The sequence below is a fragment of the Schistocerca nitens genome, chromosome 2 (assembly GCF_023898315.1).
Source record: "Schistocerca nitens isolate TAMUIC-IGC-003100 chromosome 2, iqSchNite1.1, whole genome shotgun sequence".
NCBI classification, from domain to species: domain Eukaryota; kingdom Metazoa; phylum Arthropoda; class Insecta; order Orthoptera; family Acrididae; genus Schistocerca; species Schistocerca nitens.
This window is the reverse complement of record NC_064615.1, coordinates 627,181,779-627,196,538: the sequence shown is the minus strand read 5'-3', so window position 1 is coordinate 627,196,538 and position 14,760 is coordinate 627,181,779. Positions and strand designations below refer to the sequence as shown.

Below are 14,760 nucleotides of genomic sequence, written 5' to 3'. Positions count from 1 at the left end.
CACTTTCCAAATTCTACGGGCCACTTGGGGAGGACACCTTATGCAGTGCCATTAGATTAGATCAGATCTCCTGCACCTCTTATTGTCATGCTTTGCATCTCCTCCTGCAATTCAACTATTTGCGTATGGACACCTTCCGGGGTACATCATCATCATCTTTTGTTGTCAACTGTCCTCTTCGGCCCCTATGACACTGTTGGATTTTTCCACACCCAATATCCAGCACGGTAGCCAGTCTGTAGTGATGGGGCCATCATATACCCATTTGGTGGTAGCTCCCTGACAACACAGTGATCACACTGCAAACTCCCCATGTATGGCAAGGAGTAGATGTCAATCTCCTTTAGGCGTCAGGACTCCTAGCAACAGCCATCTGGCCACGTGGTCTTTGCTATGGCTGGATGGCGCTCGTGGGGAAAGCCCCCTGATTGGAATGGGTAGCATCATATGGACCGAATGGCCTCAGCAGTCTCTTATGAAAGGGAAGGTTGGTTAAAACAATGACAGGTATGACCCTAAATCGTTCCCCTCCCTAGCAGCACAATGGAAGGAACATAGGGCTACACAACAAAGAGCCATATTCACCTCGTTATTTAGTGTGCAGCAGAACCAATGGAAACTCCTTTTTGCATACAAAGCCTCTTTTTTTTGTTGAGCACCTGGTGGCCAAGTTTGGGGAAGTGACAGCGCAGTGGGTCGGTTTTGATTCAGATGGCATCCCCAACCCAGTCCCGGTTGTTACTCGCCTGTGACAAGCAGGGTGATATTCCTTTTTCGATCACTCCCCCATAAAAGCCTCAACATGGTCCAGGGAATTATTTTTCATCATGACATCCTGTTGCAGTCACACGAACTATGTGCCAATTTAGAATAACAGGGCGTTCACTTCGTCTGGCGTGTCTATAGGGGGCCTATAAACAGTAGGGTTGTCACCAGTGCCTTCATCCTGGCCTTTGAGGGTGATTTGTTACCTGAAAAAGTCAAGGTGATGGTATACCGTTGTGATGTCAAACCTTGCGTCCCTCCGCCTATGCGTTGATTTAAGTGCTGGAAATTTGGACACGTGTCCCCCGGTGCAATTCCAGCACCAAATGTAGAGGCGCATTCTGAATACTCAATGTGCACCTCCCCCCACCTGCGTCAAGTGAAGAGCACCACTCTCTGTGCTCGCCGGACTGCATGGTACTCCAAAAAGAGCAGAAAATTATGGAGTACAAGACTCTGAACAGGCTATCTTATTGCGAGGCTCAACTAAAATACAAAAGGTTGAAACCTGTTTGAATGTTCTCATTGTATGCTGCCGCTATGATGGCGCTACCCACCCTGGTACTGTTTAAGCTCTCATCTAAACTTACTGCAGTGGGCCCTCAGGGCCACTCGTCTTCATCTTCTCTCCTGCTCTCTTCTTCTGTTGCTCCCAAACCTTCTGCTTTGGGAGCACTCTCCCCCCCCCCCTCCCCAAATGCCGGGGATGTTCGTCCCCTCCTCCCAGCTGGAGAAGCAACAGGCTCGTCTCCGGCTCTTCATGTGCAGAAGGGATCCCTTGGGACTCTACCTTGCATGGACCCCCGCCCGCCCCTCCCTCTTCCCGGGGTCAAGTGGACACCAGTCAGTGGTTGAAAGAGCCATTAGCTGCTGGTCGAAGGGCTTCACGGTCTTCGTCTGTCCCTGAAGCTACTTCCAAAAAACCCTCCCAGCAAGCCCCTAAGGAGTGGTGAGAGGGCAAACAAAGAAGTAGTCTGTTAGGAAACAGGAGACTCTGGTGACTCCCACACCACCAATCCCTGACAGTTCTGTGTCCAAGGACAAGGTGGAGATTCTAGCATCTCCTGAGGACATAGATCTCACCGACATCTTGGATGAAATGGTACTGACTGTGAATGCCCAACTGGTGGCGGCAGGTAACCCTCAGGTGTAATCTTCCTTTCCGTCACTTCATGCCTTCCCAGATGACAGGAAGTGTCTATCCCACTGCACTTTTTGCCAAGGGTGTTCCACCACCGACAGATTTATCCACCTAAAGTCTGCCTCGATCGTCCTTTTCCCAGTGACAACACCTTATTGCCATCCTTTTTGACCTTACAATGGCCTACAGTAGCACTTGTCGACACCACATCCTCGCTACTCTGTATGAGTGTGGTTTCCGGGGACCCTCCTGATTTTCATACTGAACTTCTTGTCACTCTGCACTTCCCAAATTCGGGTTAGTGCTTCCCACAGTTCGCCTCATATCCAAGAGAATGGTGTCATGCAGTGCTCTGTCCTGTGTCTCGCTCTTTTTAATTGCTATTAATGGTCTCGCCCAGCAGTATGGTGCTCAGTATCTCCCCTGCTAAATGCCGACGATCTTTGTATTTCCTTCTGCTTCTCTTCTATTGGTGTGGCTGAATGCTGGTTGCAGGGAGCCTTACGTAAGGCACAGTTGTGGGCCCTCACTCAGGGCTTTCAGTTTTCAGCTGCCTAAGACTTGTGTCATGCACTTGTCTTCTTACTGTCCACTCCTCTCCAGACCTTTACCTCGATGACCAATTACTTGATGTAGTGTAGACTTAGCGCTTTTTGGGACTCTTCTTAAATACCCATTTGGTTTTCGCATCTTTGTGAGCTTAAGGAAAAGTGCTCGTGGCATCTTAATATTATTTGATGCCTGAGCCACACCGACTGGGGTGCTGATTGCCCTATACTGCTGCAGATGTACAAAGCCCTCTGCAGTCCCGTATTGACTGTGGGAGCCTGGTGTATGGTTCAGCATCATCCTCCGTGCTGCAGCTGCTGGACTCTATCCACCACTGTGGTGTCGGCTTGCGACAGGAGCTTTCCGAACGAGCCCAGGGAACAGCCTTCTCATGGAAGCTGGCGTTCTTCCATTGCAGTTCTGGCAGAAACCACTGCTTGCAAACTATCCCACACACATTCATAGTATGCTTCACCATCCCAATTACAGTCTCCTTTTTCCTAACAAGGCAATGCATCTCCCGCAGTGGCGCCTCAAACAAGGCATCCCCTTGCAGTCCATGTCTGGTCACTTCTTATTGTACTCGACCCTTTCTCTTTTCAATATTTCCTGCAGGTCCACTTACATACCCCTCCATGGTCCTTGCCTTGGCTACAGCTTCGTCTGGAGCTATCGCAAGACCCAAAGGCTCAGTTTCACTGCAGAGATTGTAGCCATCTATCGCACTCTTTAGCATATCTGCTCCTGCACCGGGGAGTCTTTAATCATCTATAGTGAGGCTGTGGGACCCACCCAGAAGAAATCGAAGCATTATTCGATTGTAATCTTGATTGGTTATGTGACCCACACCATCCAGAGATATTGTGGGATGCTTGGGGGTTGGACGTCTTAGTTTGGTGAAGAGTCAGAACGGGATGTTGCCTACTGGCAGTAACAACATTTGCCCCTTTGTTATCCAGTTTGGCAAAATGATACTATATATTGCTTGATAGTCTTCCAGCTAAAAGCAGTGTGGTTGACTTATATCCTGAAACACTGAAAATTACATTATATGGAAAATTAAAGTACATGCTATTAAGATACACTTTTTCAGTTAATAAATACTAAAAATGAGAACAAATGTACATGCAGTGAATTCTGTAATCTATGTACATAAACTATCATGTATATAAAATGAAATAATGCATATCGTTATCATTGTCATAAACCATATTCATGATGATCTGAAATCAATGGTGAATGCTGTGTCAAGAAGGAAGCAGGTTAAAGACTCCTGAGTCCTCCCCCACTCCATTTGCAGTCTGAAGCGGTTTGGTGAGTGATTAGCAGCTGGTGGTAGCTAGTTCATCTACCAGCTACTGCATACTGAATCAGCACGGTAGGGGAATAGGGAGCGGAGAAGCAGTTCTTGAGAGTCTGTTCATGATAGTTCGCTCCCAAGTGAGCTACAGTGCATTCCTTGCAAACAATCTTTTCCAATATAGATTGGAAACAGAAGGCAAGAACGTTACCCCCCCCCCCCCCCATGACCGACGAAAATATCTCACGAGAGTCAGGTACGGAAACACATACGTATCGTCAACAGTGCTTTTTATCTGTAATTTGGAAATTATTTCTTACTATAGTACTCTGTGCTGTAGTGATTAATTCAGTGTGTTGTGTGGGATACTGTTGCACCAACCTACCATGAAACCTTCATTCTGTTCACTTACATCACAGGAGAGACATTGGATGTGAAAGCCGAACCCCCTGCCCCGCCACAGGGAAAGCATAGGGGAGCCTCCATCTTCTTTCCACTGGCTCAGCTCTCCACTTCCACTGCATTACAGTTGTTGTACGTTCACTCTTCCTCGTACATCATTCTGCTCCTCACATGGAACCACAGAATATCAAATTGGATGTCCACCCTTTTCTCCTCGTGAAATCCTCAGGCTTTGGTTATTTCAGTAATAAGGGGCTGATGACTTGAAGGTCCTTGATGACTTGAGTCCTTTTTTAACCCTGCTAATCAATTGGTTAAAAATGTTGTGAAGAAGGAAGCAAGCTTAGGTGCAGTCTGTGAATGGCTGGAAGATGTGTAGACTGTCATTATTTTGAACTGATCCATTTGGGCATATGTTTAGATTTTGCTTTCTTATGTGGTTAGCTTGAAAAGGAAACTGGTTATGTACACAACCGTAGGTTTAGAGGAATCTGATGGTAAGTCTAGTGTGATATTAGTAGTTGTATGGAAACAAACATGTAGGTCGTTTAATGGTATCAGATTTGAAGCACTGTGGATGGTTGGCTTCGAAAGGAAGCTAGTTGTGTACAGTGCTGCAGATTGAAAGAGGAATCAAGGGTTAAAGTGCGTGAGAGTTACTTTTGAATAGAATTACATCACTTTTTTCTCACCATCTTGTTTTAACTTGAAAAGAGCAACAAAATTAATCAAATGCTGCATTAAGCTATTAAAATTGAAGAGTCTTCAATGAGCCGATAGACTAGGTCAGTAGTTTTCTCGTGAAGAGTAGTAAAGACGGAGCATTTGATGGTTCTCTGCAATGACCTATGGCCATTCCTAAGATCATGTGCTCTGTCTATAGAAGGATAAAATTTGCTTTCTGCCTAAAAGGGCCAAAAAAAAAAAAAAATCATATACAAACTGATGTGTAACTTCTGTTCAGCTCACTGCAATGGCTGAACAACCATAATTATCGTTGGAGATAAATTGATAGGCCTACTTAATATCCTGTCCGTGAGCAGTGTGCTCAGTGATTGCCTCTTTGTGAGGACAACTTAGATTCTTCATCCCAGCCCACCTATTTCAAAACTGAGTATGAACTTGCTATGAAGCAGCTGGCCCCACCTTAAAATAAACATTGCAGCATTACTTTCTTTACTGTGTCCCCTCTACTCACCTCCATACTCCTGCTTTCTTTGTGTTTGTTTAGTTTTGAGTTTTACTGTCATTTTTTGTCATTCTCCTTTCTTGTCACTACTTCTTCTGCAGTATATGCTTCTTTCTCACCTTTGGCTGTTCCTTTTCTTTTTTCCTCTCATCACACCCAGCTTTGAATGGTTGTTTGCACTCTAAAAAGTATCTAATTTTTCAGGTTTTCTAATCCTTGTGCAGTCACTTTCTCGATTCAGGATCGTAATTGACATTTCCACTTGATCCAGTTCATTGCTTTTGTCACATGTAGGGACCTATAGTTCTAGGCACAAGCATTAGTCTTTTGTTTGTGTACACACAATTTTTATTTTTTATTTTTATTTGAAAGTACTTTTAAGTTTTTGTTTTCGTTGCTTATACAGAATGCAGCAGTTTACACATTAAATATGGCATTTCTGTGATTTTTTTCAGCATGTTGATGAAGAAAATTCATATCTGTGTGGTTATTTAAAGATAAAGGGCTTGACTGAAGAATTCCCAACTCTAACAACATTCTTTGATGGAGAAATTATCAGCAAAAAGTATCCATTTTTAACAAGAAAATGGGATGCAGATGAAGATGTTGACAAAAAGCACTGGGTGAGTTGTGTTCATTACATCTAAGTAACATGTTTTAGTATTTGTGTACAAATTAAATGTCTGCAGTCCCATATACATCTTTTTTCCGTTAACAAAAATTACACTTCAGTTTTTAGAAGAGACCAGAACTTTGCCAGAATACTTAGTTATATGTGTTAAATCTCCATGATCAAAACAAATCAATTTTATGTGATCTTTTTCTGCCCTTTTATATAAATGCCTACTGTCAAAATAAATGCCTTTCTGATGAAAAAAAACTCATGTCCCTGTAAGTAGAGGTAAACAGTAGATAAGAGCACTAATTATTGGCTTGGATTTACTTGGCCATCTATCAGAGCATACCTCCCTCAAATGCAACAACGAGTTCTGGAGCTAAAACATGGTTCCATTATTGTTCTAAATTTCTCTTTCCCCCCATTGTGGCATGCTTGCACAAGGTAGCTAGTAATATGCTGAATTCTTTTACGCCGGCCGCGGTGGTCTAGCGGTCTAGGCGCTCAGTCAGGAACCGCGCGACTGCTACGGTCGCAGGTTCGAATCCTGCCTCGGGCATGGATGTGTGTGATGTCCTTAGGTTAGTTAGGTTTAAGTAGTTCTAAGTTCTAGGGGACTTATGACCACAGATGTTGAGTCCCATAGTGCTCAGAGCCATTTGAACTAATTCTTTTCCTTTTGCACAGTATAGTGCGTATTTTTTAATGACAACAAAATACTTCTTTGCAAAATATGTGAGCAGTCATTGAACTACAAAAAAATTAATTTCTCAGCATATAAGTACAACCAAACGCAAAAATGAAGTTTCTGAGGTTACCAGGAGATTATTTCTTTGCTTCCATTGGTAACTGCAATATACTCGGAAATCACAGTTAGCATTAGACTTGAGTAAAGCTTTTATTGTTATCTAAATCACTTTGTGGAAGCTACAGAATCCTACATCAAGACACATTGAGCCTCTCTGCAATACATTGGCGTATCTATGTGGTGAACAGCAATCTATTCTTTTCCTATTGTTGTTATTCCTTCGTAGACTTTACATTGTTTAGGTGAATGTTATGCTGAAGTTACGAAAATCATTGAAGTTAAGAAATATCTCTATTACAATTAACAAGTCCATACAAAATTCTGTGAAGCCCATGTACCAGTGAAACAGCCATTTACATTGAGGAGGAAGATTATAGAGAGGCAATAGAAATAGCCAAGCAACCTGCAGGTGGTTGTACATACACACAGTGCAGACATATCGCAGCCTGCACCTAGCAACAAGTAAACAGCACTATGTCACAGCTAGTACCCATTTCTAATTTGCCTGTTTCTACCAATAGCACGAAATGTAAACACCCATTAAGCATGCCTTCATCTTCCAATGATGAGGAATAATGTAAAAATGAATGAAGAATGGCTAACATCCCTCCTCTTATCCTGAAGTACCTTATAAAATTACATAAACTGCTTCCTTTGCTATTATATAAGATCTAAAGTCTCTCTCATTCAGCAATCAGCTCAGCACAGCCCTGAGGAAGGCCGCTTGCAACAGTGGCTGAAACATTGGATAATTTCATATTTTGACCATGTAGTCAACAGACCAGAAGAATTTTGACAGTTACAGTGGCCGCAGAACCTGTGCTTACTTTATGTATTAACTTGGTTACTGTTTCGTATTGGTGTAATAAATTGATAATCATGTGTTTATTATGGTACAAAACAGAATTGTCTCCGCAAAGTTTAACATGAGTCCAGTCGTCCAGAAATGTTTAATAATGTTGCAAAAAATTGATTCCTATGTAAATAATACTAGTCAGCTACAAAAAGAAGTAATGGTGCCCTTCATTTTAAAGAAAACAAGTTGTACACAGTCATAATATCCCTTCAAAATTTTAAACGCTTGGTGTTCCACAGCTTTTAAGATATTTGTTAAAAGACACCCTCAAAACACCATGAGCTACACTTGAATTGTTTATTTTCCAAACCAATATTCAGGTGTATAACAAATTGTCAGTGGCTCCTGATACAGAGGAACAAACAGCTGTATAGCAGAAATGTAAGTCTACTGACATAATGTATCTGTGTCACAATGATGTGCATTTCAGTTTATGAGATACGATATGAAATTTATACTATCGCATAGTACACAGATTATTATGTATGTTGCTGCTGACAAATCTTGGGTAGTGACAGTTCTTGATCACATCTGACATAACTGTCCTATTATAGTGTAAACATGGAACAGACAGTCAAAGACTCTATATTACCTGTCCCTTTCTTATTTCCAGGATCATATTTATAAATCAATCATGATATGCATTCATAGTGCATGTAAAATACCATCTGGACAATTGATACATGAAGGCAGAATATGCAAAAGGTATAAAATTGCAAAATAATCAAACATACCATGTGAAATTTTGTATTCAGGTTGAATCATCTAAAACTTGCATCACACTTTACAGAAATGGAAAGTGCTATTTATTTGTGTGGTTCTCACAGAATGGATTGGTAGTCAGGCTCTCATATTGTTAACCAATCAACAGATTGTAATAATATTTAGAAAGCTAGTGCTCTCTCTCTCTCTCTCTCTCTCTCTCTCTCTCTCTCTCTCTCTCTCTCTCTCTCTGTACACACTTTGGTGCAGAACGACTGCTTCAGAAATAAGTCATTGCATATCATGACACGTAATTGGTATGTCCTTGTAGACAGTGTCTTTCAGCTCCCATAACAGAAAAGAAGTCTGCACGTGTCAAATCTGGGAATGGGCTGGACAAGGTACAGGTCCTCTGCATCCAATCCAGCTATTTGGAAATAATTTGTAAAGAAAATTTGTAGTACTTCATGCATTATGGGCTAGACAGCCATCATGTTGGTACCACAAGTTCTTCCTAGTCTGCAGAGGAGCATCTAGCATCCATGGAAGATGATCTGTTAGGAGACTGTGATACTTGTGCATGTTCAGTGGCCCGTCTATGAAAAACAGGCCTATGAGCTGGTGCTTCACTATGCCGTACCACATGTTTACACTCAAAGGATGCTGACTTTTCACCTGAAGAAGCCAACAGGGCTTGTCAACAGACTAATAGTGCATGTTTCAGCAGTTTGCCTGTCCATAATTGGTAAATGTGGCTCCACCACTAAAAAAGATACACAATATGTGTGGAGTATCCTGTCTTAATAACCACATACAAAAGTTAAAACTATTCTTATCACTTCCACGCTGCTCTTGGAGAGAGGTGATAGGTATGGAACATGTTTCGATGAAGCATGCAGAGGACTGTTACCAAACTTATGCCAGTTTCTCATGTGATTGCATGGGAGATATCACATGGATAAACTGACAGCAGCAAGAACATTAATTTCCCCCTCTTCTGTAGTCAATTGTTTTCCTCTGTTACCTTGTATAGCTGTTAAACTACAACTTCCACGTAACTGGTTGAAGAGGTTGATAAAAATTGTCAAGATGGTGGAAATCTATTGGCGAATTTTGCAGCATTCACCATACAAGAACAAACTGCATTCTTCCTACACTCTCCATACACTATGAGCATGTCGTCTTCATCTGCATTGATAAATTCCTTCATCCACTCACGACCTACTGGTTGGATTTACACACACCGACTGACTACCAAGTCACAAGGCACTCAAAGAGCACACAAACACACTGTAAGCAAGAATAACGTCATTCTACCTAGTAACTAAACAGGGTAAATGGCACAAACAAGTGTCATTGTAGAAACTTTCCAAAAAACAACTTTTCGAAATACAAGGTCTCGCAAACGACTCTCTGTAGAATATTGTAACAGACACCTCTGACATTCTAATTTAGTCTACTTTTAGTTTGTCAGTGTCAATAGGCATTGCTACATTTGAAAATGTGTGTGTCTGCATAAAAAATACACTTTCCAAGTATTATTACAACCTGTTGTTTGGCTAACAATACAAGCCTCTGATTACCAGTCCATTCTGTGAATACTGCACATGTGTAACACTTCCCATTTGCAAAATATTTGAGGTGCAAGTTTTAGGTGTTTCACCCCGTATACATCTTATTCCATAACTCTGTTTGTTCATTAATTATATTGTCCAATTGTTTCGTTGTATGGGTGTATATTTCAATTTCTTCTAGAATGTTTAATAATCTGCCTCTTCTGCCATTCTTCAGAAAGCGGAAAATAAGAGACGTTTAAATAATCTAGAAGAAATAGATGTATGCATCCATATGACAAAACAACTGGACAACACACTTAATGAACAAACAGTTATGGAATAACGTAATTGCATAGATAAAAAAATCTAGACAGCAGCAGGCTGGTTGCTGTCCTAACACCATCAACATTTGTCTTCAAACAACAGCCACGGTCTCCATCATGTCATCATATGACAAAATTGCAAAAAAGGTTTTGCTTACGCAAGCTTACAGAGCCATTTGCTCCTTCTTCCAGCAGAAAGGAGGAAGGAAAAGGAACTGGAGAGGTATAGGAAAATGGGTAGAGTTCAAAAAAGTCACCCAGAACCTCGGAACAGGGCAGACTTACCAGATGGGATGAGAAGGAAAGGCTGATAGTTGGGACTGCACCAGATGAGACTTCAAAAACTGAGAGCTTGAAGGTGGATGACGGGTAATGTGCAAGACAGAGATTATTGCTAAAACATCATGTACAAGTTAATAAGAGTGAAAGGCTACATGCATTGTATGTAACAGAGGTGCGAGGCGTACTGCAAAAAATCGACAGGTCAGAAAATCAAAGATGTAGAAAACTAAAATGGAGTGAAGAAAATAGTAGTTACTGCGAAGAAATGCTGAGACTGAAGAAATTAATGTAAATTAAGGCCAGTTGAGTGGTGAGAACCAAGAACATCTTTTAGTACTACTGCCTATCTGCAGAGCTCCAAGAAACTGGTGTCTGGGGGAAGAATCCAGATAGCGCAGGTGGTGAAGCAGGCACAGAGGTCACGACTGTCATGTTGTAGAGCATGCTCCGCAACAGTGTATTGTGTGTTGCTGGTGTACGCCCTTTGCTTAAACCCATTCATCCTAACCTACAACTTGGTGGTAGTTGTGCCAATGTAAAAGGCCAAACAGTGTGCACATAACAGCTGGTATACGACACTTTATTTCACTGGTGCTCTTCCTTATATAGTATATGTTTTGTCAGTTACAGGACTAGTATTGGTGGTGGTTGGAGGGCGTATAGGCTAAGTCTTGTTGTGGGGACAGTTATGGGAGTAGGAGCCACAAGATAGGGAGATGCATTCAGAAGCAGCATAGGGTCTGACAAGGATATTGTGCAAATTGGCAGGGCAACGAAAAGTTATTCTAGGTGCGGCGGGCAAAATAACAAACAGAATGGATCTCATTTCAGAGCATGATTTTAGGAAGTCATGCCCTTGTCGTAGTAGGTGGTTAATACATTCAAGACCAGGATAATATTGGGTGACAAGTTATGTGCTCCAAAGTTGTTGTTGTTGTTGTTGTTGTTTTAGGTATCAGCAGTGCCAAGATTGGATGAGATGGCTGGGGAAATATGCGTTTGTACTAGGGTAATTACGTGCAGTGAAGGCTGAGGTGAGAATGGTGGTGTATTGCTGTAAAGTGTCTGCATTCAAACAAATTTCTCTGCCTTCAATGCCAAGGCTGTATGAGAAAAAAATGTTTGTCATGGAAAGGATGACAGTTGTCAGAATGTAAGTACTGTTTGTTAGTAGGTTTAATGTGGACAGAAGTGTGTAATTGACCTTCGGAAGGATGAGATAGACATCAAGGAAAGTGGCATGGGATTCGGAGTGGGACCATGTGAAATTTAATTCGAGAAGGTATTTAGAGATCAGATGTTATCAATGTATCTAAACCAAACCAGCGGGTCAACGCTTAAGACTCCCAGGAAAGCACCCTCCACAAGTGACGCATGGAAAGGTTGGCATAGGAAGGAGTCGTCCTGGTTCCCATGGTTGTACCCCTGATCTGTTGTGTATCTGCCCCTCAAAAGTGAAATAGTTGTTAGTACTCATAAAGTTGATTAAGGTGAGCAGGAAAGATGTCATAGATTTATCAGTTTTGTGCTGACAGAGGAAATGTTCCGCAGCAGACTAAACATGTTTGGCAGGGATGTTGGTACAGAGGGAGGTGGTGACAAGCAAGGTGTATGGTGGGAGTGGGATGGGCACTGGATTTCTGTCAGTCAAGGAAATGATTGGTGTATTTAATATAGAAGGGGAGTCTTTGTACTATGGGTTGCAAGTGCTGATCAACTAAGCCAGACAACATACGTTCTTTCATTTCCTGACCTGTCTATTTATTGCTGTCTGCTTCCTACCTCTGTTACATACAATGCACTTAGATTTTCATTCTTATTAAATTGTGCATAGTGTTTTAGCAGTAATCTCTGTCTTGCGTATTACCCCTCTTCCACCTTGAAGCTCTCAGGTTTTCAAACCTCATCCAGTGCAGTCCCCAACAACCAGTTTTTCCTTCTCATTCCATCCAGTAAGTGTCCCCTGACCCCAGTGGTCGGGGTGATTTTTACTGAACTCTACCCCCTTCTAAATCTGTCCAGTTCCTTTCCCTTCAACGCTCTTCCTTCCCTTTCAACCCTTCCACTCGGGGGAGGAGCCAGTGGTTCCAAAAGCTTGCATTAGTAAAATCTTTTTTATATGTGCATTCTTCTGCCTTCACTTGTAAAATAGCTTTCTTATCTATCCAGTTACAGAATAATCAAACAATGGAAACTCCAGGTGGGAATATCAAGAACGTAGGAAAAAACAGATTGCTATTCACCATAAAGAAGACATGTTAAGTTGCAGACAGGCACAATTAAGACACTCACTTAAAGGTTTTGGCCACACCCTTCGTCAGTAAAAGAGAGACATGTACAGTTCACACACACGAGCAAGCACACCCCATGCACACGACCGCCAACTCCAGCATCCCAGGCCAGAATGGAACTATCACGTGGGCTGCAAGCAGCAATTGGTGAAGGGGAAGGGATAGTAGTAGTGTACAGGTGGTGGGAGAGACAAACACTGTCTGACGGAGTGTGCAGGGACAAGAAAACCAACAGGTGCAACGTCAGGAGGTTGTGGAGGAGGCAGGTGGGAAGAAAAAGGAGAAAAGTTGAAAAAGATGGTCAAATGCTTTGGCAGAGGGCAACAAATAAACAGGGTGGGAGATGAGAATAGGGAGGAAATGATAGAACAGAGGGGGTGGAGACTGTGGGGATAGTATGTTAACATAGTTTTAGGCTGGGATAATTACAAAAGTGGAGAATGTGTTTTAAGGATAATTCCCGGCTGTGCAGTTCAGAAAAGCAGGTGGTGGCAGGAAGGATCCAGGACACTTGGGTACTGAAGCAGCCACTGAAATAAAGTGTTACATTCAGCTTCGTGTTGTCACAGGGTTGTCTACTTCGCTCTTGGCGACAGTTTGGCGGTGGCAATTCATCCTATTGGACAGCTGGTTGGTAGTCATACCAATACAAAAAGCTCTGTAATAATTGCTGCATAGCTGGTAAATAATGTGGATAAACCTGTGACAGGAATGAAATAGAAAGTGCTGGGTGGGTGGATTGGGCAGATCTAGCACCTGGGTCTTCCACAGGGATATGATCGTTGAGGCGAGGTGTTGGGATTGGAAGTGGCATAGGGCTGGACTGGAATGTTGTGGAGGATGTCCCTCATTTCAGGGCATGATGGTAGGCAATCAAAGCCCTGCCGAAGGGAGTGGTTTACTTGTTCCAGTCTGGGGTGGGATTGTGTCACACGGGACACTTGGTGTGACTGTTTCTTCGGGGTGGTGGGCGGATTTGGGGTGTGAAGGGAAATGGAACGGGAGATCTGTTTGTGGACTAGGTCTGGAGACAGTGCATGTCTGTGAAGGCCATGTTGAGACGCTCAGCATACTGAGCAAGGGAGTTTCTGTCACTGCCGATACGCTGCCCTCGAGTGGCAATGCTGTATGGGAGTGATTTTTGTGTGTGTGTATGTGTGTGTGTGTGTGTGTGTGTGTGTGTGTGTGTGTGTGTGTGTGTTGGCATGCTAGGTTGAGGAGGACCATATGAAGTGGAGGGGAGAGATGGTGTTGTGAAGGAATGAAGACAGGGTGTCTTGGCCCAGAGTCCAGATTAGGGGTTTGGTGTTGGGGAAGGCTAGGAAGGTCTCATCTAGATGGCCCATAAAAAGGTAGATGTAGGAGGGTGCCAACCCTGTGCTGCAGATTTGTTTACATACTTTCCATTCAATGGAATAGTAGTTGTGGGTTAGGATAAAGTAGTAAGGTGTATGAGGAATGAGGTAGTGGGTTTGGAGTTTGAAGGGTGCTGGGAAAGGTAGTCTTCAGTAGCGGTAAGACCATGGGAGTTTCGTGTATAGGCAAGTGGAATCAACAGTGACAAGTAGAGGTATAGTCTAATGTTTTGACAACTTATAAAATGTGAGTGTGGGTCTGGGTTATACTGATTTACTTCCCCAAACTATATTCCACTTCTTTATGAGATGACTTAATTGGAGTTCGCAGCCACCCTTCTTTACTGGATAGCTGGCTACTGGAAACTCTCTTGACTTCTCCACCGAATAACGCTAGGTACAGGAACTTCCAAGCTTCTTTCTGCTAGTGAAATAAGTAGCCATAAAAAATTTACGTGTCGTCAATCAATGATTTGTCCTTCAAGCACAACAAAAATTCTCATTTTCAGCATAATTTAGAACTTTGGTAAGTCTCTCATACGGTCATATGTTAGAAACAAATTGATTAACATTCGAAAGAAAGTCTGCTTAGAGACCTTGACTTTCAGAAAAGGAGATTGAAAAA

General features: G+C 42.5%; 1 protein-coding gene across 2 annotated transcripts in view; it reads left to right on the top strand.

The window, feature by feature from the left end:
* LOC126236721 (glucose-induced degradation protein 4 homolog) overlaps positions 1 to 14,760 on the top strand; it is a 95,738-nt gene that overhangs the window by 58,919 nt on the left and 22,059 nt on the right. For both annotated transcript variants that reach the window (XM_049946244.1, XM_049946245.1), the window contains exon 2: positions 5,802 to 5,969. In XM_049946244.1, the coding sequence (XP_049802201.1) occupies positions 5,802 to 5,969 (168 nt within the window). The remainder of the gene's footprint in view (positions 1 to 5,801; positions 5,970 to 14,760) is intronic.